We start from the raw sequence: 23,157 nt of genomic DNA on the forward strand, positions 1-23,157 counted from the left end.
GGCACTGCCTCTGGGTTTATTTTTTTTTTTTTAAACTTGAGCCAATGGAGTTCCCACTGTTGTGCAATGGGATTGGTGGCATCTCTGCAGTGCAGGTTCCATTCCTGGTCCAGCGCAGTGGGTTAAAGGATCAAGCATTGTTGCTGCAGCATAGCTCGCAACTGTGGATTGGATCCGATCCCTGACCTGGGAATTCCATATGCTGTGGGGCGGCCAAAAAAGAAAACAAATCAACAAAAAACCCTGAGCCAACAAATCTTTCTGTTTAAGCTATTTTAGGTTGGGTTTTCTGTTACCTGGAACTGAAAACATTCTAATAGAGCATAACTAATGGTGTAGTATAGGATCTTTGATAGATTATCTTTAAAAAATACTCATTCTAGTCACTCCTTACCTGCCTAAGAACAGACTTCTCTACCCCTTTGTCTTTGGGCTCAGCTATGGGACTTGCTTTAGCCAGTGGGATGTTAGCGGACATGTACAAACAGGGTGTGAAAGTGCTTGCACAGGTAGGCATGCGCCTTGTACCACTGCCACCTCCATAAAAAGAGGTCCCTCGGGGTAATTGCTGCCCACTCAGCTAGGGCCTCAAAGTGAATGCTCCTGGAGAAGATCAGAACTCAACCTGCATATAGGAGCCAAGTCCAGCTGAACTTGCAGTTTCGAGCAGAGCCATTCAGCCAAGGCCTCAGATAGTCAATATCCAGACCTATGAGAAATGAATCTTTAATATGGCATGTTGCTGACATTTTGCGGCTGTCTGTAATGGAGGAATAACTGACTGATAAGGTTAGGCCAGGGGCTTCTGAACTGGAAGTGCATCTGAGTTACTTAGAGAATTTTAAAATAAATAAGAGATACTTGAACTTCCCCCAGAACATCTAGAGTGGTATTCAGAAAGCTACATTCAACTCTCTGGGTGGTTTTATGTAGTGAGTCCCACACTCTTTTGCTATGTGACATTTTGGTGTCACTAATATTAAAGCATGTAATAGGGTTCTATTAGATGACCACTAAGATTTTTTTTTTTTTTACTTTAAAATTTTTATTGAGGTATAGTTGATTTACAGTGTTAGTTTCAGGAGTATAATACAGGGAATCACAATTTTTATAGATTATACTCCATTAAAGGTTATTATAAAATGTTGGCTATATTCCCTGTGCTGTACAATATACCCTTGTAGCTTATTTATTTTATACATGGTAGTTTGTACCTATTCTTTTTTTTTAAATTAAAGTATAGTTGATTTACAATGTTGTACCAATATCTGCTGAACAGCAAAGTGACTCAAACATATATATACATTCATTCTTTTTTTATATTATTTTCTATCACGGTCTATTCCAGAGAGTGGACATAATTCCCTGTGTTATACAGTAGGACCCTGTTGTTTATCCATTCTAAATGTAATGGTAGTTTGTACCTCTTAAGATCTTTTGAGATTGAATGATTGAAGTCAGAGAATAACTGTTTATGAAGTATAGTTCTTTCCAATTTGAAAACTTTTGAGAAATCTGTGTTGACTTTTTCTTACCTGATTTGGAGAAAGATGCAGAAGTAAATTATCTGTGATTTATGGCCATAGGGCTTTTGCTTTTTATTTAAGGATGTTTTCCCCTTAGTATTTCTGCCTGGGCTATGGTTAGCAGTTAAATGATGATTAAAGGCAGAACACTGGGACTGGGAGAGCCAAAACACAGGACAGGAAAGAAGCACCAGGGAGGTCAAGCTTAGCAGAGAAGCTGCTGAAGGAGAAGTGTGCAAAGGAGCCTTCAGCTGTGGCTTGGCAGTTAGGAAGCTGAGATCACATTTGTTTCAGAGGCCAGTTGAATTTTAGCTATAACAATTTTAGCCATGCCATTGCTCAGTTTAGAGGTTTGAGGCAATCTTAATGCTACAAATGTGAATTTATATAAAAAAGCATGATGAAAAGTATAATTTAAAAGGAAATAGCCTTTTAAAGTTACAACAATAAAAATTTTCACTGAAAAAATTTGGACAATACAGAGAAGTATAAAGGACAGGAATCTTTTACTCATAAGCCCACCTTTCAGAGATAACCACTTCTAGTATATTGCTGTATATTTTTCTGGACTATTTTCCTATGGATGTGTACACACATGCCTACTTCAGAAAAAAAAAGGATTTTTTAATACATGCTCATTAGTATCCTTTTTTCATGTCTGTAAACACCATCCTAGTCATCATAGTTAAAGTTGCATAATACTCCACTATATAAAGAGTACCATACTTTAGTTCCCACAGATGGACATGGATATGAATATCCATATATCTGTTTTTGTGCATTTGTCCAATTATTTCTTTAGGATAAATTCCAATACACGGAATTGCTAATTGAAGAATAAACATTTTAAAGGTTTTTGATACAAAGCTGAATTGCCCTCCTCAAACATACAAATTAATAGTGCTAGGTTTTGTCATTTCTTTTCACTCTTGTTAGTCATCAACAGAAAAAAAATTTTGTATTTTAATCTGCCTTTTATTACTGGTGGGTCTAAATAAATATCTTTTCATGTATTTATTGTCTGTATTTTATGCAAATAAGACACGCTAGCTTCCCATTTTCTACAATATCAGCTTTATCTTCCTGACTTACATTACTTATTTATATTAAGTATGTTGTCTCCTATTTGTATCAAAGATATTATCCCTAATGTGGCTTTGCTTATGGTGGCTTTTCACACATTTAAAACATTTTACAGAGTCGTCCCCCCTGTCTGGTTCAGCGGTAACAAACATGACTAGCATCCATGAAAATGTGGGTTGGATCCCAGGCCTCCAGCTCAGTGGGTTAAGGCTCCCACTATTCTGTGAGCTGTGGTGTAGGTCGAAAATGCTGCTCTGATCCCAAGATGCTGTGCTGTAGGCCGGCAGCTGCAGCTCCAATTTGACCCCTAGCTTGGGAACTTCCATATGGCCCTAGGTGAGGCCCTAACAAACACAAACAACAAACAAACAAACAAACAAATAAAAAATTTTATGAGTCAAAATTATCAGGTTTTCAACGAGTTTTAAAAATTCCTTCTGAGGTGAGAGGTAGCATAACAGATTTTTTTTTTTTTTTTTTTTTTTTAAAAGCAGAGGAATTTAAAGCAATTCAGTCTATAATCTTACCGCCTGTGTTTGGGTCTCACTTGGCACTTCGAGGTAGGAAGATCACTGGACTGGGAGTCAGATTACTTTACCTTTCTGGGTCTCAACTCCTTCCTCTGCAGAATGGCCTGAAACTCCCTTGTGGGGCTGTAAAAAAGAACCGGAACGAATTCACGCAAAGAGCTCCTTCAGGTCTTGTACATAGCACACCGTATCTAAACATTAGCTGTTATTTGTGGGAGAGGACAATACATAATTTTAAAAACTTCTTTAAATTCAGTTGGTGTTTGTGGCAATAGAGTGGGGAATGAAGATTTGAGTAATTTGGTCATTTACACCCATCTCTAAGAACTACATTGCTGGAATCAGAACCAAAGTTCCAGTTCTGGTCCTGTCGGTTTCTTCGTACGTACGTGACCTTGGACAAGTCACCTTCACTTTTTCGCGGCTCAATTTCATCACCTAGAAAATACCTATATAATAGACCACCTGCCCTTTCCCAGCCTGGCTGCTGAGCCGAGGAAACACTTTAAAATGCCTACAAAGGGCGGCAAACACATCTCTTAGGGTATTGCCTTCGGATACTCCTAGGCACCCACCAACCCCCTCTTAGGCCGGACCGAAGGGCGGCCGCGCCCCCCCCGCCCCCTGCCCTCCCGCTTGGCAGCTGGAACAATAGCTCCCCCGGAGGCGGCGCCGGCCGCGGGCGGGGGCGGAGCTGCGGGCGCGGGCGCAGGGGGTGTGCGCGGGGCGGGGTCGCAGCCACCCCTCCCGCCGGCGGCTCTGTCACGCGCCCCTCACCGGGCGGGCCGGGGTCTTTGTGACGCGGCGGCGACGGCAGCGGACACAAAGGAAAGGCGAAAAGGCGAGCGAGGAACTGGGCCTGCCCCCGCCCCGCGACCCCCGCCCGCGGCGCGCGCGCCCGCTCGTTCCCCGGCCTCGGTCTGTCTCCCCCACGCGGGCTCGCACCCTCGCGCGCACCCGCCCCTCGCACGCGCCCCGACCCTCCGACTCTGTCCCGAGCGCGGCGGGCTCAGGCCTGGCGGGAGCTGCCGGTGGGGCGGGGATGCTGAGGGGCCATTCCCGGGCGCAGCGGCGCCGCTGCTAGGAGGCGCCCAGGCAGCGGCTGGGCTCCCGGCGTGCGGCTGGATGCCCCGGGCCTGCGGCTCCCTGCGCTTCCCGCCGTCCAGGGGCGCCAGTCATGGGCGCCGCGGCCGCTGAGGCGCCGCTCCGGCTGCCAGCCGCGCCTCCGCTCGCCTTCTGCTGCTATACGTCGGTGCTTCTGCTTTTCGCCTTCTCCCTGCCCGGGAGCCGCGCGTCCAACCAGCCCCCGGGTGGCGGCGGCGGCGGGGACTGTCCCGGCGGCAAAGGCAAGAGCATCAACTGCTCAGGTAGGACTGGCCAGAGAGCGTCTCGGCGGCCCCTCCCTCCCTCCCTCTGCCCCGCCGCCGCCTCCCTCCTGGTACCCGCGACCCCGCCGAGCCAGGCCCCGGCGTGGGGATCCCAGGATCCGGGCGGAGGGCAGGGCGCGAGCGCACAGTGCGGGCTTGGGGACCCGCGTGGGGCCGGGGAGTGGCTGTGCGTGCGTCCAAGTGTGCCGAGTGGCTGCGCGCGGGCGGCCGGGCGTGTTGGGAGGTGGTGAGGCCCCGCCAGGCAGGGGAAGGCAGCCGGCCGGGCTGCCGGTATGATCGTGGGTGTGCACGCGGGAGCGTGAGTTTGTGTTGTGAAGGCTCAGGGTAGGGAGGGCGGCCCCTGGCAGGGGTTTTCTATGTATTTCTGTGATGGTGAGAGGCCAGGATAGTGACCATGTTGTGGGAAGGTTTTCTTGGGGCACTGAGGTCTCAGGGGCCGTGTGGGTAAAGGGAACGGGTGGCCCACAGGATGCGGATTGGCCATGTAGAGTGACTGTGTGTGTGTGTGTTTTGGGTTAAGAGGTGGGCGCCTGGGGTTTAGCATGCCCCTGGTCTGTGGATATGAGCAGAGAAAGTACTGGGACCCTAAAGAGACCCTCTGTTTTTGTGTGTTGTGCTAGGTGAAGCCTGGGGCTCAGGGGTGTGCGGAGCGGGGGGTTGCATCGCAGAGGAAGGTGGGGAGTCTTGGAGTGAACCCTGTTTGCGTCCATTCGTCCATTCGGAGGGAGGTTAGCCTGGGAATCATCCTGTGTGGGATTTGGGTAACAGAAACAGGTAATTAGGTCTCAGGGAGTGCTTCTGTATAAAGCAAGGGTTGACTTGGGCTAAGGTGCTGTGGAAAGAGGGAACTGGTTCTGAGGGAATTCTCCTGTGCGTGTGTTTGTATGTTTTGGGGGAGGGCCTGGAGATTGGCAGCCACGGGAGCAAGGGAGTGACCTCTCCCCTCTCTCCAAGGCCATCTGCGGCCCCCCACCCCCCGCCCAGCTGTTGGAAACAAAGAGCCTGCTGGGGCTCTAATGAATGAGACCTGGGAGGAGGGTATCCGAGAGGTAAAGTTAGCTCTTCCTTTCACCACGGGTCCCAGAGGAGCCCTGAGGCAAGGAGAGGCTGGCAGGTCTCTTAGGGCTTGGGTAGGTCCTCCTGGAACTGGCCCAGCAGATGCTAGTGATCAGAAGCCACAGCCTTGCTAACTTGCCCTTTTATCAATTCTCATTCCCCACTTGTCTTCTTTAAACCAAGGGTGGGAGAAGAGGCTGGGGAGGAAGGGGGAAGGGGAAGGGGTCACAGGGAATCCACTGGTCTGCCTACCAGATAACCTTTGTACCCAAAGGGCTCTTGAAGGCATTGTTTCTGAGGGAATCAGGAGAGACCAAGAGGGCCTCAGCACAGATGCTTATGCTACTCTAAATGAAGAAAACCTTTGGCCTGCTGTTTAGGTTTGAAGGTCTAAAATCTTTTACTAATTGTCATAATGGCATGTTTTGTGATGGGGGAGGGGTTATGAACACAGTAAACAATGACATGTCCACTAAAAGCTTTTCCATCCATGTAATAAGTTTTACTTTATTTTTCTCATAAGTGGAATATGGGATAATACTTTAATAAATAATCACACTTTAATGGTTAAGAATAAAAGCCATTTGTATATTAGAGTGCCTTTTTTGTAACAAATATTGGTTATCAAACTTGTAAGTGATCATACCATGTCAAAATATTTTAAGGGCTAATGTGCTGTGGTTATTTGTTCTTGCTGAGCTACTTTGTCCTTAGCAAAGTATAGTGTGTGTTGATGGATGTTTTTGTGTATAACGCTGTAGCACATAGTACAATTTTTAAGAAAAGAGGTAGAGGGCTGGAAATCCACAAGGTGTGGGAAAAAGGGACAGATTTGGGGACTGTTGCCCTTGCTGAGCAATTGTGATTTGGAGCAAGGTACTTAATTTTTCTTAGTTTCCTCTTTTATTAAAAGATATTACTTGAATTTAGTAATATCCCAGCCTTTGTTCAAGGATATATTGATATATATGCCAATAAATAAGTTTCATCAAATACAATGTCTTCAATGCTAAGGTATACTTGAACAACTCTGATCTGAATCTAGGGTTTTAACTAAATGTTATTTGTAGATTCTTGTCATAACTGTTTCTAGGATGAAGATTTGGGAATGATTCATATGGAAAATAAAAAATTTTAAGTTGATTAATTAGAGAACTGTAGTACTCCTGTCTGGATATGTGTGCATCTACTAATGCAGCTTGGGATTGTGCGTTGCATAGATTTTTTTTTTTTTAAGTAGCTTTTATTACCCAGGTATTTTCCACATAAACTGAAATTCACTCCTTCACATGTTTGAGTTTTAAAATCTAAGTGCTGGGAGTTCCCTTCGTGGCTCAGTGGTTAAGGAATCTGACTAGGAACCATGAGGTTGTGGGTTTGATCCCTGACCTTGCTCAGTGGTTAGGGATCCGGCGTTTCTGTGAGCTGGGGTGTAGGTTGCAGATGGGCTCCTGTCCTGAGTTGCTGTGGCTGTGGCATAGGCCAGCGGCTGCAGCTCCAATTTGACCCCTAGCCTGGGAACCTCCATATGCTTCGGGAGCAGCCCAAGAAATGGCAAAAAAAAAAAAAAAGAAAAAAGAAAAAAATCTAAGTGCTGGCATTCGCTCCCTGTTGACTTTTCATTTTGGTTTTGGACCATCATTTGAGCCTGTTCTGACCTTCCTGAAGCCTGATTGCATCTGGCTGTGTGAATTGGATCACTCACAGCTTTGTGGCTCTCATTAGTGTGAGGAGTAGGTCTGTCACTCTATTAAATTAATAAAAGTTATTTAGATTTTGGAAAAGGATGGAACTCTGTTATATCTTACTGTAGACTCCCTTTCAAATTGTTTGCTGTTGATACATTAATGAGCCAGATGTTCAACCAACTATGCCTCCTCCTAGTTGCGTTTAACAGATTTTCGAGCTTTTGCTGTTCAGCATTTTATCATTTTCTTCACCAGCCTATCATTAAAAGATTTTGTCAGATCATCTTGTTAGAGTCAATATGTCTGTATCATCCGTATTTTTTTTTTCCATTCTAGTAATCCTATCAAAAAGCAAATATTGTATAGCCCACCCTAATCAAGAGCTCATGATGACTTTTTCTTTTTATTGTGTGTGAACATTTATTTTCACATCCTGGAGTTTTTCAGTGGATATGGGCAGTTTATGTATAGATTTGTTTTCTGGATTCCTGTTTCTCCTTTTTTAAAAATTGAGAATGTATTCTTTCACTTCTGCTCCTCTGGCATCTTGTCTGTCTCTAGCTTAGATTAAATAACAGTCAGAAGTAAAAGTTTCTTCAGTATTATGGAGTGTGATTTGTTTGGATGAGAAAGCAGATTCTTTAGAATTAGCTCTCTGTTCCACTACTGTCCACTTTCCATGCCACTTACCTTAGATGTTGGCTCCCTTTTATCAGCATTCTGGCCTTCTCAGCTTGAAGGTCATGCTCCTGGGTGAGGATTACCAAAGCAAAGAAGCTGAAAGGGTCTGCACAGTCCCTCTTCTCTCTTGATATTACAACATCTTCCCTAAGCAGTGGGCCCTTTGTTTTTCTCTTCTTGTTCTAAACAAGGCTTTTTAAAAATTGTCTTCTTGCCTCAGCTCTCTACTCATTCTGAATTCTATACTTACTGTTTAGATCTTATGTCTTCTTTTTGGCTGCACCAGCAGTGTATGGAAGTTCCTGGGATTGAACCTGCACCGCAGTAGTGACCCGAGCCACAGCCGTGACAGTGCTCTTAACACTGCACCACCTGATTTTTTATCTTTTTATTTTGTACTTATCCTTTTTAAACTCTAACTTATTAGAGAACTCTTTGTTTATCCAAAGAGAAAAAAGTTTGGAAATCCATGATTTATGTGAAGAAAAATGAACTTTGAACCTAGGAAACCAGGGGACCTTAGACCTGATGATTTTTTTCCTCATTTGTAATGTGAAGATCATGATAATAGTCCTTTTTGGCTTTAGGGTGTTTGAGAAGAACAAATGAGGTTGAACATGTGAGGCATTTCTATCTTAGGGAATGAGGTTAAAGAGGAAGAAAAACATTCTGAGAGACCAACAAGCTGCATTGGTGAGAGATATCTGGTGAAGAATTTGAAGTAGGTTTTATTTATTTTATTTTATTTTTTTGCTATTTCTTGGGCCGCTCCTGCGGCATATGGAGGTTCCCAGGCTAGGGGTCTAATCGGAGCCATAGCCACCAGCCTACGCCAGAGCCACAGCAACGCAGGATCCGAGCCGCGTCTGCAACCTACACCACAGCTCACGGCAACGCCGGATCGTTAACCCACTGAGCAAGGGCAGGGACCGAACCCGCAACCTCATGGTTCCTAGTCGGATTCGTTAACCACTGCGCCATGACGGGAACTCCTGAAGTAGGTTTTTAAAATGTCTTGGGAATTTGAAGTGTGGCCTCTGGATTATAGTATGGTGATAAGGATGTATAAATGGATGATAAAAACTTAAAATTAAGGGAAGTGCCTTGTTAGTGGCAGTTCAGAATTTTAGGGAATAAAAAGTGAGTTTTCCCTAATTAGTGGAAAATCATGATCAGGACACTTTTAGATCCCTGGTATGTAATATGTTGTTATTAATTTATTGAATGAACCTTGATTAAATACCTTGTTAGAATGAGCTAGCATACTAGATATTAAGGGAGATATAGGAGAGGTTATACTTGTCTTTAAGGACCTTATATTCCAACGAGATGGTTAGTTAGCCTCTTATAAATAAATGCAGGAAATTTCTATTTAGTACATCTGGACTTTATCCCCTTCCCCCATGCCACTCAATAAGCGTTTATAAGCGTTTATTCAACATTGACAGCATTGGAATTTTTTTCTAAGGTGTACAGTTAAGCAGTTTTTAGTATATTCACAAAGTTGTACAACCGTCATAACTATCTAATTCTAGACCGTTACATCTCAGGAAAAAACCCCGTACCTAATAACAATGACTTCATATTCCTCTCTTCCTCTGAGCCCCTGGCAACGAATTTTCTTTTTGACTCTCTGAATCTGCCTATTTTGGACACTGCATATAAATGGAATCATATAGTATGTAGCCTTTGACGATTGACTTCTTTCAGTGCGTGTAATGTTTTAAGGGGTCATCTATGTTGTAGCGTATATCAGAACTATATTCCTTTTTTTTTTTTAACTTTTTACATAATGATTTTTAATTTTTTTCTATTATAGCTGGTTTACGGTGTTCAGTCAGTTTTCTACTGTACAGCAAGGTGACCCAGTCACACATACATATATACATTCTTTTTTCTCACATCATGCTCCATCATAAGTGACTAGACATAGTTCCCAGTGCTACACAGCAGGATCTCATTGCTTATCCATTCCAAAGGCAGTAGTCTGCATCTCTTAATCCCAGGCTCCCAGCCCACCCCACTCCCTCCCCCTCCCCTTGGCAACCACATGTCTATTTTCCAAGTCTATGATTTTCTTTTCTGTGGAAAGGTTCATTTGTGCCGTATATTAGATTCCAGATATAAGTGATATCATATAGTATTTGTCTTTCTCTTTCTGACTTCACTCAGTAAGAGAGTCTCTAGTTCCATCCATGTTGCTGCAAATGACATTATTTCATTCTTTTTTATGGCTGGGTCGTATTCCATTGTGTACATATACCACCTCTTCCTAATCCAGTTGTCTGTCGATGGACATTTGGGTTGTTTCTATGTCTTGGCTATTGTGGATAGTGTTGCAATGAACATGTGTCTTTTTCAAGGAAAGTTTTGTCTGGATATATGCCCAAGAGTGAAATTGCTGGGTCATATGGGAGTTCTATGTATAGTTTTCTAAGCTACCTACATACTGTTCTCCATAGTGGTTGTACCAGCTATGGAGCGGTTGTACATAGTGGTGTTCCCACCAACAGTGTAGGAGGGTTCCCTTGTCTCCACACCCCTCCAGTATTTGTTATTTGGGGACTTATTAATGATGGCCATTCAGACTGGTGTGAAGTGGTATCTTGTGGTAGTTTTCATTTGCATTTCTCTAATAATCAGTGATGTTGAGCATTTTTTTCATGTGCTTGTTTGACCATCTGTATATCTTCTTTGGAGAAGTGTCTGTTCAGGTCTTTTGCCCATTTTTTCCTTTGGGTTGTTGGCTTTTTTGCTATTGAGTTGTATAAGTTGTTTGTCTATTTTAGAGATTAAGCCCTTGTCAGTTGCATCATTTGAAACTATTTTCTCCCATTCTCTAAGTTGTCTTTTTGTTTTCTTTTTGGTTTCCTTTGCTGTGCAAAATCTTGTCAGTTTGATTAGGTCCTATTGGTTTATTTTTGCTTTTGTTTCTGTTGCTTTGGGAAACTGACCTGAGAAAACATTTGTAAGATTGATGTCAGAGAAGGTTTTTCCTATGTTCTCTTCCAGTTTGATGGCGTCTAGCTTTACATTTAAGACTTTCAGCCATTTTGAGTTTATTTTTGTGCATGGTGTGAGGGTGTGTTCTAGTTTCGTTGATTTGCATGCAGCTGTCCAGTTTCCCCAGCAATACTTGCTGAAAAGACTGTCTTTTTCCCATTTTATGTTCTTGTTTCCTTTGTCAAAGATTAATTGACCATAGGTATCTGGGTTTATTTCTGGGTTCTCTATTCTGTTCCTTTGGTCTGTATGTTTGTTTTGGTACCAGTACCACACTAGAACTCTACTCCTTTTGTTGGTTGAGTAATACTCCACTGTATGGAGATTTATATCTATCTATCTACCTATACAGTATATACCTATATGTAGCACATTTTGTTTTTCCATCAGTTTAGATATTTGGATTGTTTCCACTTTCTGCCTATCATGAATAATGTTGCTATGAACATTGATGTACAAATTTTCATGTGGACATATGTTTTCAATTCTCTTATTAAATTCTGTTTGTTCGTTTTTTTTTTGGTCTTTCTAGGGCCATACCCGTGGCATATTGAGGTTCTCAGGCTAGAGGTCGAGTCAGAGCTGTAGTGGCTGGCCTACACCACAGCCAGAGCAACATGGATCCAAGCCACATCTATGACCTATACCACAGCTCATGGCAATGCCAGATCCTTAACCCACTGAGCAAGGCCAGGGATCAAATCTGCATCCTTATGGATGCTAGTCAGATTCATTTTTGCTGAGCCATGACGAGAACTCCCTAAACTCTGTTTAACATTTTGAGAAACTGGCAAACTTTTCCAAAGCAGTTGCAACCATTTGAGATTGTCCTCAGCAGTGTACGAGGGTTCCAGTTCTCTACATCCTCGCCAACATTTGATGTTGTCTTTTTGATTATAGTCATCCTAGTTGGTGTGAAGACATTGATCAGTGTGATTTTGATTTACATTTCCCTAGTGACTAATGATGTTGAGCACATTTTAATATGCTTAATGGCCATTTATTTATCTACTTTGGAGGATTATCTATTCTGTTTCTTTGCTGGGCTTGATTTTAATATTCTGTATTAAACATTCCCTTAGTAAACTATTCTATCCAAATCCCATGGCATACAGATGATCCAGCAGTAGGTTAGCTTTGTGTATCGTTTGATTTCTCTGCTTACCAAGAGTCAGTCTCAAATTTATTTATACCAGTGCTACTTGTGAGTATAAATTCATAAGTATTACTCAAATAGATGAAATGTGAATGCAAGAGGAATTGTTTTTGTGACTTGATTTGGAAAGACTTAATAAAGGCAAGAAACTGAAAGAATTACCTTTTAAAAGTTTTTTTCAAAGTATAGTTGGTTTACAATGTTGCGTTAATTTCTATTGTACAGCAGAGTGATCAAGTGTACATACATATACATTCTTTTAAAAATATTGTCTTAAATATTCTTTTCTGTTATGGTTTATCACAGGATGTTGAATATAGTTCTCTGTACCAAATGGTAGGACCTTGTTGTTTACCCATTCTGTATGTAATAGTTTGCATTGGCTAATTCGAGACTCCCAGTCCATACCACCCCCTGTCCTCTTTGGCAGTCACAAATCTTTTCTCTATGTCTGTGAGTCTGTTTCTGCATCATATTTTAGATTCTACATATAGGTGATATCATATGGTGTTTGTCTTTCTCTTTCTTAGTTCACTTAGTGTGATAACCTCTAGGTCCATCCGTGTTGCCACAAATGGCTTTATTTTATTTTATTTTTTTGTCTTTTTAGGGCCACACCCGCAGCATATGGAAGTTCCCAGGCTAGGGGTTGAATTGGAGCTATAGCCGCTGGCCTACACCACAGCCACAGCATTGCGGGATCCGAGCTGTGTCTGCTACCTACACCACAGCTCATGACAATGCTGGATCCTTAACCCACTGGGCAAGGCCAGGAATTGAACCTGTGTCCTCATGGATACAACTAGATTCGTTTCCACTGAGCCATGACGGGAACTCCAACTGGCATTATTTTAAAGATTTGTCTTTCAGTGAATTACATTGTGGTTAAGGCAGCTGAAACAGATTGGGGAAACCTTGTAAATGTATGGAAGGATTCTGCTCATAGAAAAGTTTGCAGATATTTTGAACGCATTCTACTTTTTAAAAAAAGAGTGGAAAATGACATCGTAGATGATGTCATTTTGCCTGATTATGAGCGTGGTTTTTCCAAGGAAGTGGGGAGCTGCATCTGACAGACCAATACTCAAAGAAAAGGTCTTGATGCTACATGTGGAAATGAATGTACATTGATATGTTTGAAGCAAAAAATGTCTAAAATATATGTGTGTCAGGACTTCCCGTGTGGCTCACAACGTAAGTATTCGGTATTGCTTCTACAGTGGCTGTGGCTCAACCCCTGGCTTAGGAACTTCCATATGCTGCAGATGTGGCCACTTGTTTTTAAAAAAAAGAAGAAAAAAAATATTATGTCATTTAAAAAATGATTCTTTGCTCTACCTTTTTTGATTAATTGATCGGTAAAAGTTTTGCCGTACAAAGTGCCCCAAGGAAGATAAGAAATGATGTCAAGGGAATGAATAACTTTGATCTGTAGGAATCAAAAACAGGTACCCTGAATAAGTGACGCTGCAGCTGGGCTTTACAGGCAGAGTAGAATGTCAGCCTGAAACACCAGTCATGCTTTTGCCTGAGGCCTCTGCTGTTGATGTTCTTTTTGCCTGGAACCTTTTTGTCCCAGTTATTTATCCCTTTAGCTCCTTCAGGTCTTTAACATTACTTTCAAAACGATGCCTTATTTTCATTGTATTTTTTATTTTTATTTTTTTAGGGCTGCACCCTCAGCATATGGAGGTTCCCAGGCTAGGTGTCAAATCAGAGCCTACACCACAGCCACAGCAACATGAGATCCCAGACGCGTCTGCAGCCTACACCACGTCTGGCAATGCCAGATCCCAACCCACTGAGCGAGGCCAGGGATTGAACCCGCAACCTCATGGTTCCTAGTTGGATTTATTTCCGCTGTGCCACAATGGGAATTCCCAAGGTGATGCCTTAAATTGCCCCCTTTTCCAGTCTTCTATCCCTCTTGCCTCTCTCCCACCCTGATCTTCCTTTATGCTTTTTTCCTACCTCAAAGCACTTTTTCCTGTGTGACCTAGTATGCCTCTTACCATCCGTCTCTGTGCAGCTCCAGGAGAGCAGGGATTTTTGCCTCTTTTGTTTACTTCTGTATCAGCTGTGCCTAGAACTATGTCTGGCACAAAATTAGGTTTCCATCCCATACTTATTTGTGGCATTAATTAGTGACCGAATGAACATAGAAACTGAGGAGAGTCAGGAAGGGTATTCTAGGCCAAGGGAATGGAGTTGGAAAAGGTACAAAAGTAGGGCAGTGAGGGGAGTATTTGGGGATACAGGGATGTGGGGATTAAAACAGGAGATGAGTCACACAACTGCCACCATGTTAGTGGAAGGCCTTGAAGGCCAAGCTGAAGGTTTGGCGCCTAGGCTGAAAACAAAGGGAAACTTAAAGGATTTGACATTATAGCTTTATAAAGCTAAAGTCTGGAATTGGTGAAAATTAGGGGAAAAGGGAAATGACTGAGAGCATGGTGAAAGATAACAACAGTGGAAATGGGGAGAACTGAAAGGATTTATTTGGCTTGTTCTCTCTTCCTAAAAATTGCATTTGTTGGAGTTCCCTAGTGGTTCAGTGGGTTAAGGATCTGGTGTTGTCAGTTCTATGGCACTGGTTACAGCCATGTCTCAGGTTCAATCCCTGGCCCAGGAACTTCCACACGCATGGGTGTGGCCAAAGAATTGCATTGGTTATTAACCATTAAAAATCTAGAGTTGTCTCTTAAAAATCTGGAATTTGGTCTACCCTTCTAAAATTTGGAGGTATTGGTAACATTTGGCTCTTGTTTCCATGTGGCAAAAATCCACCAAAATTGTCTAGTGGGGCATGAGCTCTTTACTTTGTTAAATGCTTCCCAGTCATCCTTTCATTGACCTTTTTTCTCCTTTAGTTTCTGGATCTCCTGTAGGAGGCAGGTGAATTGTGATGCTCTTGATTTGGGGTGGAGAGCCTGTTTGGAGGGTCACATTGGTGCATATTTTTTCCTTCATTCCTGTTGCTCACAGTCACCAGTTTCCAGCCCTTCCCATCTGAGCACCTTTTCTGCTTGTACTCCTTGCAACTTCTGCACAGCTCTTTTCCTTCTCACCCCTTTCCATGAACCCACCTCCTACCTCTCTGATTTGAACGCTACCCTCCCATCTCTGACTATACATACCATTTTCCTTGAAATGCTCTCTAATGATATTTTTATCATATATATTTTTCCTTTATTAATTTTATATGTTAATTTTAGTACTTCCTCTTTTTCAACTTTCCCTTTGTTTTCTTTCTAAATGCTTGAGGTAGAAACAGGTCATTGTTTCTTTTTCCTTAAGACCATAGGCATTTATGATAAAATTCCTCTCATCATTGTTATAAAACTTATGAATTTTGATATGTTGCACATAGATTGTTTTGTTGTTTTGCGTTATGGTTTAAGAATGTGTCGTGGAATTTCTAAGTTTTTGTATTAGAACTAGGTGTGTCTGCATTCTAGTATGAGAACAAATTTTGTGAAAGATACTTGTACCCCAGAAAAGAAAGTGTTATTTCCTTGGCTTCTTCTTATGTAACTATTAATTCTTATTATATAGCTATTAATTTAACTTCAGTTTTTTAAAAAAAATTTTTGAAATAATTTCAAACTTAGAGAAAACTTGCAGTAGTATACCCAGATTCCCAGTTGTTAAAGTTTTACATTTGCCTTATCATAGTTTCTTTCTGTAACTAAATCAGTCAGTCAATCAATATCTACTTCTGTACCTCCATCTATCTAAATCTTTCTTTTCTGAGCTTGGCTCTGCCAGGTTGGCCCCTATCAAGGGAAATGATTTAATTTATGCTTTATATCAGTTCTGTACTTTTATTTATTTATTTATTTTAATTTTTTTTTTGTCTTTTTAGGGCTGCACCTGCAGCATGTGGAGGTTCCCGGGCTAGGGGTTGAATGGGAGTTGGAGCTGCTGGCCTGCACCACAGCCACAGCAACGTCAGATCCAAGCTGTGTCTGCGACCTATACCACAGCTCACAGCAATGCCAGATCCTTAACCCACTGAGCAGGCCAGGAATCAAACCTGCATCCTCGTGGATACTAGTTGGCTTTGTAATCTGCAGAACCATAACGGGAACTCCCCAGTATTTTTTTTAATATAGTCACAAGGTTGTGCAACCATCACCCACAATCAATTTTGGAATATTTTTGTTCTCCCTCAAAGAAACCTCATAGTCTTTAGCAGTCTGTCCCCAAATCCCATTCCCATAGCCCTAGGCAACCACTAATCTGTCTTTTGCTGTAGGTTTGCCAGTTTGGAACATTGCTTATAAATGGAATCGTATAATTTTTGGCCTTTAGCAAGTGACTTCTTTCATTTACTATGATATTTTCAAGGTTCATCCATGTCATAGCATGTATCAGAATTAAATTCCTTTTTGTGGCCAAACAACATTCCATTGTATGGATATACCACATTTTGTTTATCCACTCACCAGCTGATGGACATTTGGCTTATTTCTACTTTTTAACTTTTATAAACAATGCTGCTGTGAACATTCATGTACAAGATTTTCTGTGGACACACGTTTTCAGTTTTCTTGGGTGTGCGCCCAGCAGTAGAATTGCTGGGCCACTTGATTACATTTTGAGGAACTGCCAAACGGTTTTCCGAAGTGGGTGCACCACTTAACATTTTCACTAGCCATGTCTGGAGGTTCTAATTTCTCAACATTCTGGCCAGCACTGTTATTGTCTTTTTTATTATAACGAAACAACTTTTAAGTTCATATTTGTTACCCCTCATTTTCCCTTTGTATGTGGTTTCTTTAATGGCATGTGAATTTTCAGTTTTTTAAAAATCGAATTGGGAGATAATGTCAACCCATTGATTCCTTCTCTCCCCACCCTTTTTACATTGTTAGAAACATATCTTCAGCAGATCTGTTTTCATTATTCTTACTATTGGTTTCATTATTAGCTTCTCTAATGGCAGAAATGAGACATTTTAAGAGTTGGCATACTTCTCATGTCTCATGCAATTGGAAATTCTGTATTTATATCTTAAAATTCCTTCAGTATTTGCTTTTAGTTTATTAGATGATTTACTGTTAATCTTTTGTTACTATTTGGATCTATTTCTTTTTTGTAAGTGTCATGTATTTTTTTCATGGCTCAGTAGTTTTCATCATTGTTTGAAAATTCTTTTCAGGTACTAAAGTTCTTAACATATTTTTCTGCCTTCAAAAACTTTGGCAGGTATTATATTTTCAGCCATGGCTCCATTGCTCTCTTTTTTGTGCAGATATTCTGAGTCTGTCTTTTCCATGGTTTTTTTTTAAAAAAAGAAAAAAGCAAAGGAAAAAAAAAACAGCCTGCACCTTTTTTCTTTGTTATAAAAACAGATGTTGATGTAAAATATTTGAGGAATATGTAAAAATGTAAAGAAGAAATTTGTGTTGGTTGCCATTCTCCTCTACAATGTCTTAGTGTTTATGCTGAAATTCTTTTTCTTTCTCTTTCTTTCTTTCTTTCTTTCTTTCTTTCTTTCTTTCTTTTCTTTCTTTCTTTCTTTCTTTCTTTCTTCCTTCCTTCCTTCCTTCCTTCCTTCCTTCCTTCCTTCCTTCCTTTTTTCTTTCTCTCTTTCTTTCTCTCTCTCCTTTCTTTCTTTCTGTTTCTTTCTCTTTTTCTCTTTCTCTCTTTCTCTTTTTCTTTCTTTCTTTCTTTCTTTCTTTCTTTCTTTCTTTCTTTCTTTCTTTCTTTCTTTCTCTCTCTCTCTCTCTCTCTTCTTTCTTTCTCTTTCTTTCTCTCTCTCTCTCTTTCTTTCTTTCCTTCCTTCCTTCCTTCCTTCCTTCCTTCCTCCCTCCCTCCCTCCCTCCATCCCTCCCTCCCTCTCTCTCTTCCTTCCTTCCTTCGTCATTTTGCCTTTTCTAGGGCCACTCCCGCAGCATATGGAGGTTCCCAGGCTAGGGGTCCAATAAGAGCTGTAGCTGCCGGCCTATGCCACAGCCACAGCAACATGGGATCCGAGCCGCATCTGCAACCTACACCACAGCTCATGGCAATGCCGGGTCCTTAACCCACTGAGCAAGGCCAGGGATTGAACCTGCAACCTCATGGTTCCTAGTCGGATTTGCTAACCACTGAGCCACGACAGCAACTCCTGAAGTTATTTCATTTTATACCGGAAAAATGTTTGAACTTTTTTCTTGATACTGGTGTTTGCTCTGGCATTTTCTGTTTTTAACCTGGAACCGGTATTGTTCACAGGTCAGATCTGTTGGGATTTTTAAATACAGTTTATTTTGCCTTGTTAGATTTCATCTAATTTTGTTTTGCATCTGAAGTGCTGATATTTCTATTTCAATTCTGTTGTTTGTAGCCTTATTGATATATTTAGATTCTCTATTGTTCACAAGTCAGCTCAGTCTTTGTTTAGTGTCTTGAATTTGTTTTTCATAGTTTTTTCTCTTTAAAGTGATTTGAGATTTTTTTTTTAGATGGTGTGATTGTTTACCATTATTGTTTCCTTCTTTAAGTTCAGACCATAAGTGCTTCCTGAATACTGTTTAATTAAACTCAGTCTTTAAAAATAATTCTTCACTATTTTGTAACAGTTTGCTGGGGTTTAAGGTTGTGGTTGTGTCAAGGTTTTGATTTTGGTGGTTTCAGTCCAAGGGGAGAAGTATTCTGTATAGTTTCCAGTGATCTTTCCTAAAGATGTCATTTAATCTTTGCAATCCTGCGGGGGATTATTATACCTATTTTTACTTCAGGGAACTGGGATTTCTCAGAGGGATTTAGTGCTTGGCCAAGATCATATAGTTACTTAATGAAATAATCAAAACTCTGAACCTGGAAATCTTTATAATGCACCAGAGTTTTGTAAAGTCCTTTAAAAAAATCTCTTTTAAATTAGTATCAGTTTCTTTGGTGTCAGCTTGCAGGTTGTTTTGTAGATCTTTGTCCTTGTGGGTGATTTCCCTGGGTTTTGGCTACCTCCCATTCCAGTTAGTATTACAAACCCTAGGGAATAATGGTTAGAAATAGAACCAGAGTGCTGTTCTTGTGTTTAGATGTATATTTTTTAACACTTAATTTTATTTTTTATTGTAGTTGATTTATGTTCTGTCAATTTTTGCTATACAGCAAAGTGACTGAGTTAGACATATATATGCATTCTTTTTCTCACATTATCCTCCATCATGTTCCATCACAAGTGACTAGATATAGTTCCCTGTGCTGTGCAGCAGGATCTCATTGCATATCCACTCCTTAGATATATTTATTGATATTTTAAAATTTTTGGTGGCGGAAGTATTTTAACTGTATTTGCAGACTCTTACAGTACTAATGTAAACATATATATGTTGCAAAATATAAATTGCATTGTAACCATTTAGTTTTATAAACTGCTTTTTTCCACCTCACAATGGATCTTGGTCTTTCCATATCAATATATGTATTTCTGCCACATAACTTTCATGGTTGCGTAATATTTCATCAGTAATTTATTTAACTAATTCCCAACAGATGGACACTTGGATTGTTTTCCACTTTGCTGTTATAAAAAAGGCTGATGTCACCTATCTTGTACATACATTTTTGTATGTTTTGTCTTCTATTCCTATCATAATTTCCTAGTAATAGAATAGTAGGGTTAAGGCATAGAGACAATAAAAATTTCAATACATACTGCCACATTATCTCGTGAAAGGTTCTGCCTGTTTATATTCTTACAGGTTGGTTTGAGAGCTTATTTTCTACATCTTCTCCAGAGCTGGTGTGAATAAAGAAAATAATAACTAACACCTAACAGCACTTATGACGTGTCATGCGCTGCTCTAAGTACTTTCCCCATCTTTATTTAATCCTTCATTGACATATGAGACAGCTGCTGTTAACTGTCCCTATTGTTATTGTCCTCACTTTACAGATGAGGGATTGGAGGAGGCACAGGGTGGTGAAATACTAAGGTGATAAGTGATAGAGCCAGTGTCCTGATGTAGGAGGTCTGATTCTAGGGTCTGTCTCTTAAACAACAAATTACAATGACTGCTCATTTTTTTTTTTTTTTTCAAAATTTAAACGGGATTGTTTTCTCTGATTTTTTAAAAGTTTTAAATTTTTATTGAGATATAATTCACATAACATAAAATTTACCATTTTAACATACACATTTCAGTGGTTTTTAATATATTCAGTATGCTATGTAGCCATCACTGGTATATACTAATTACAGAGCATTTCCATTGCTTCCCAAAGAATTTTCATTCCTAATAGCAGTCCTAATATTCCTCTGTCCCTCTCTCCTGGCAACCATATAGAGACCTCAGTTTATGGATCTATAGAGGGAAGCACACAGGTTTACCAAGCTAGTCAGAAATAGGAGTAAGGGAAAGCGTGTAGAAGTTCAAGATCTTTGGTAGGACTGGATAGAGCTAGGAAGATCCCAGGTACCGTTAATACCTGGCTTGGGATCTAGATGTTTCTTTCCGATCCTGCAGTAGGTTGTCTTCCTCATCCCCTTGCCTGCAGCATCCTGACACAGAGGCATTTAGAATTGAAGTAGGCAGCAGGAATGAGTGTAGGTGTGGGGGTGGAGAATTGACAAGATCAAAGTGGTGTTTAACAAAGGGTAGTTTGGCAGTAGTATGCAGAATGGGATGAGAAAAATTGGAGTCAGATAATTGTGTGGCACATGTGAAGTTTCTTTTGTTAAATATAGCTTAGAGAACTTTTAGTCATCTGTGCTCTGAGTGCTGTTTAATATTAATGTAAACCGCTTTTGGTTTTGTATCATGAACTATTGAGTATGGTTTATGTTCTTCCCCATGTCTTTATAGCAGAAGATAATTAATTTAATATGGTTAATTTAGTAAACAAGTTACATAGAATTTAATTCCCAATCCATCTCATTTGCTGGGACTGAAGGCAACATTACTAGATAGATCTGTTTGATTTTTAGTGATTTGTGTCATATAAAGGTATCTGTCAGATTGGTCTGGGGAAGAAGAGAAAGTGAATCTTTCTTTTATACCTACTTGTTCTAGGACTGGTTGCTTTTTAATCCATTATCTTGTTTAATCATTACACTATCTAGGAAAGGTGGTATTATTCTGAAATGAAGAACCAAGCATGTGAACCTGGCCTGTATTAATGCCCAAACTCATGTTTTGTCCATTTATGGCAAACTGTCTTTGGAGTTCTTTGAAATCACATTGAGGCTCTTCCCCCATTAAATATAACTGGCATAGAAACTTGAAAAGAGAAAAAGATCATCCATATTCAGCTGGTGCAAATGCAGCTGCTGTTACCATTTTCTCTTTTTTTCCTGGCTGGATTTTCCTCTATGTGGTTTTTATACATTATCTTTTTTTTTTTTTTTTGGCTGCACCTATGGCATGTGTGACTTCCTGGGCCAGGGGTCATACTTGAGCCACAGCAGTGACCCAAGCCACAGTAGTGATAACACCAGATCGTTAACCCACTGAGCCACCAGGGAACTCCTTTATACATTGTCTTTGTGTTTAGCTTTGTCTTCTGCCTTTTCACCTGACATGCATCAGCACATTTCCATATTGCTACATAATATACACAACCTTTTAAACAGCTATGTAATATTCCATGACTGTGTCACACCATTTCCTGGTGTGGGATATTTTAAATGTTTAAGTATTCTTAATATTTCGGCTGTTTCCAGTATAAAGATCCTGGAATTCTCTTGTAGGCAGTTGTCACATGGTCATGGAGAAACAGGGCTTCTTTTGGGAGTGAAACAATCCAGCAGAAGTCTTATCAGATTGGATTGATGTGCAGGTTTTCCCAAATACTGTTACCATCTAGACAATGAGAATAAACCCTTTGAAATTTTCTGAAGAACAAGATACAAAGTTTGAAAATGTCCTGAAGGGGACTCAATAAAGAATCAACTAGTGATGAAGTGAAGATTTCCACACATGTTGATAAGTAAAGAATACTCATCATCATGTACTCTGTAGGTAATTTGTAGGACTTTCCTCAGCAGTGCTCTGAAAACTAGAAATAGCACTGGCAAAAGCAGATTGATAGGACTTTAATAAAGGTGGGGAAAACTAACTGTCAAGACTTGAGTGGTGGAACTGAAATGGAGTGTTCTGAGAGAAGTAAGTTGTGGTATCACAATAGGATGGCTATGGGCAGACAGAATATTTTTATTTTTTATGGCTGCATCTATGGCATGTGGAAGTTCCTGGGCCAGGGATTGAATCAGTGGGACACTGAGCCAGGCTGGAGATTGAACCTGTACCCCTGCAGCCCACCTGAGGCACTATGGTCAGATTTTTTTTTTTTTTTTTGCTTTTTGGGGCTGCACCTGTGGCATATGGACGCTCCCAGGCTAGGGGCTGAATTGGACCTAAAGCTCTGGCCTAGACCACAGCCACTGCAACTATAGCTGTTGGCCTATACCACAGTCACAGCAACACTGGATCCAAGCCACTTCTGCAACCTGCACCACAGCTCATGGCAACTCTGGATTCCTAACCCACTGAGTGAGGCCAGGGATTGACCCGGCATCCTCATGAATACCAGTCGGGTTTTTTTTTTTTTTCTTTTTTCTTTTTTTTTTGGTCTTTTCAGGGCCACACCTGTGGCATATGGAGGTTCCCAGGCTAGGGGTCTAATCGGAGCTGTAGCCGCCGGCCTATGCCACAGCCATAGCAACGAGGGCTCTGAGCCGTGTCTGTGACCTACACCATAGCTCACAGCAATGCTGGGTCCTTAACCCGCTGAGTGAGGCCAGGGATTGAACCCACAACCTCACGATTCCCAGTTGGATTTGTTTCCTCTGTGCCACAAGGGGAACTCCACCAGTCGGGTTCTTAACCCACTAAACTACAGTGGGAACTCTGGCAGTCAGATTCTTAATCCACTGTGCCATGGCAAGAACTCACTGGACAGAATGTTTTTATATGTAGGAGGAGCCCTTTTGTCTTGGTGCCTTAATATTCTGATAGTTGGTTAATCAAGAAAGTTTTTAAATTGAGGATTACAGAATGATTCATAAATGCATGTAGCATTTTAAGTTATAAATATATAGGAGTTTCTGTTGTG

At 41.0% G+C, this 23,157-nt stretch overlaps 1 protein-coding gene across 5 annotated transcripts in view; it reads left to right on the forward strand.

Moving 5' to 3' along the window:
- The first annotated feature begins 3,928 nt into the window (after window positions 1-3,928).
- Window positions 3,929-23,157, forward strand: part of TMEFF1 (transmembrane protein with EGF like and two follistatin like domains 1) — a 102,584-nt gene continuing 83,355 nt past the window's right edge. For 2 of the 5 annotated variants that reach the window (XR_014824808.1, XM_005660298.4), the window contains exon 1: window positions 3,929-4,506. Coding sequence is in view for 4 of the 5 variants with exons in the window: in XM_005660298.4 (XP_005660355.2) it covers window positions 4,317-4,506 (190 nt within the window). In the remaining variant the exon portion in view is untranslated. Of the gene's footprint in view, window positions 4,507-4,599; window positions 4,694-4,752; window positions 4,826-5,481; window positions 5,577-5,857; window positions 5,972-23,157 lie in introns of those variants that run through there. The other 3 variants (XM_084991192.1, XM_013993712.3, XM_084991202.1) reach the window with 3 other exon arrangements.

This window comes from Sus scrofa, chromosome 1 (assembly GCF_054392235.1).
Source record: "Sus scrofa isolate SSC_HxYL_T2T_F1_AM1 chromosome 1, Sscrofa_HxYL_maternal_Yorkshire_Landrace_v2.0, whole genome shotgun sequence".
In the NCBI taxonomy this organism is placed as follows: domain Eukaryota; kingdom Metazoa; phylum Chordata; class Mammalia; order Artiodactyla; family Suidae; genus Sus; species Sus scrofa.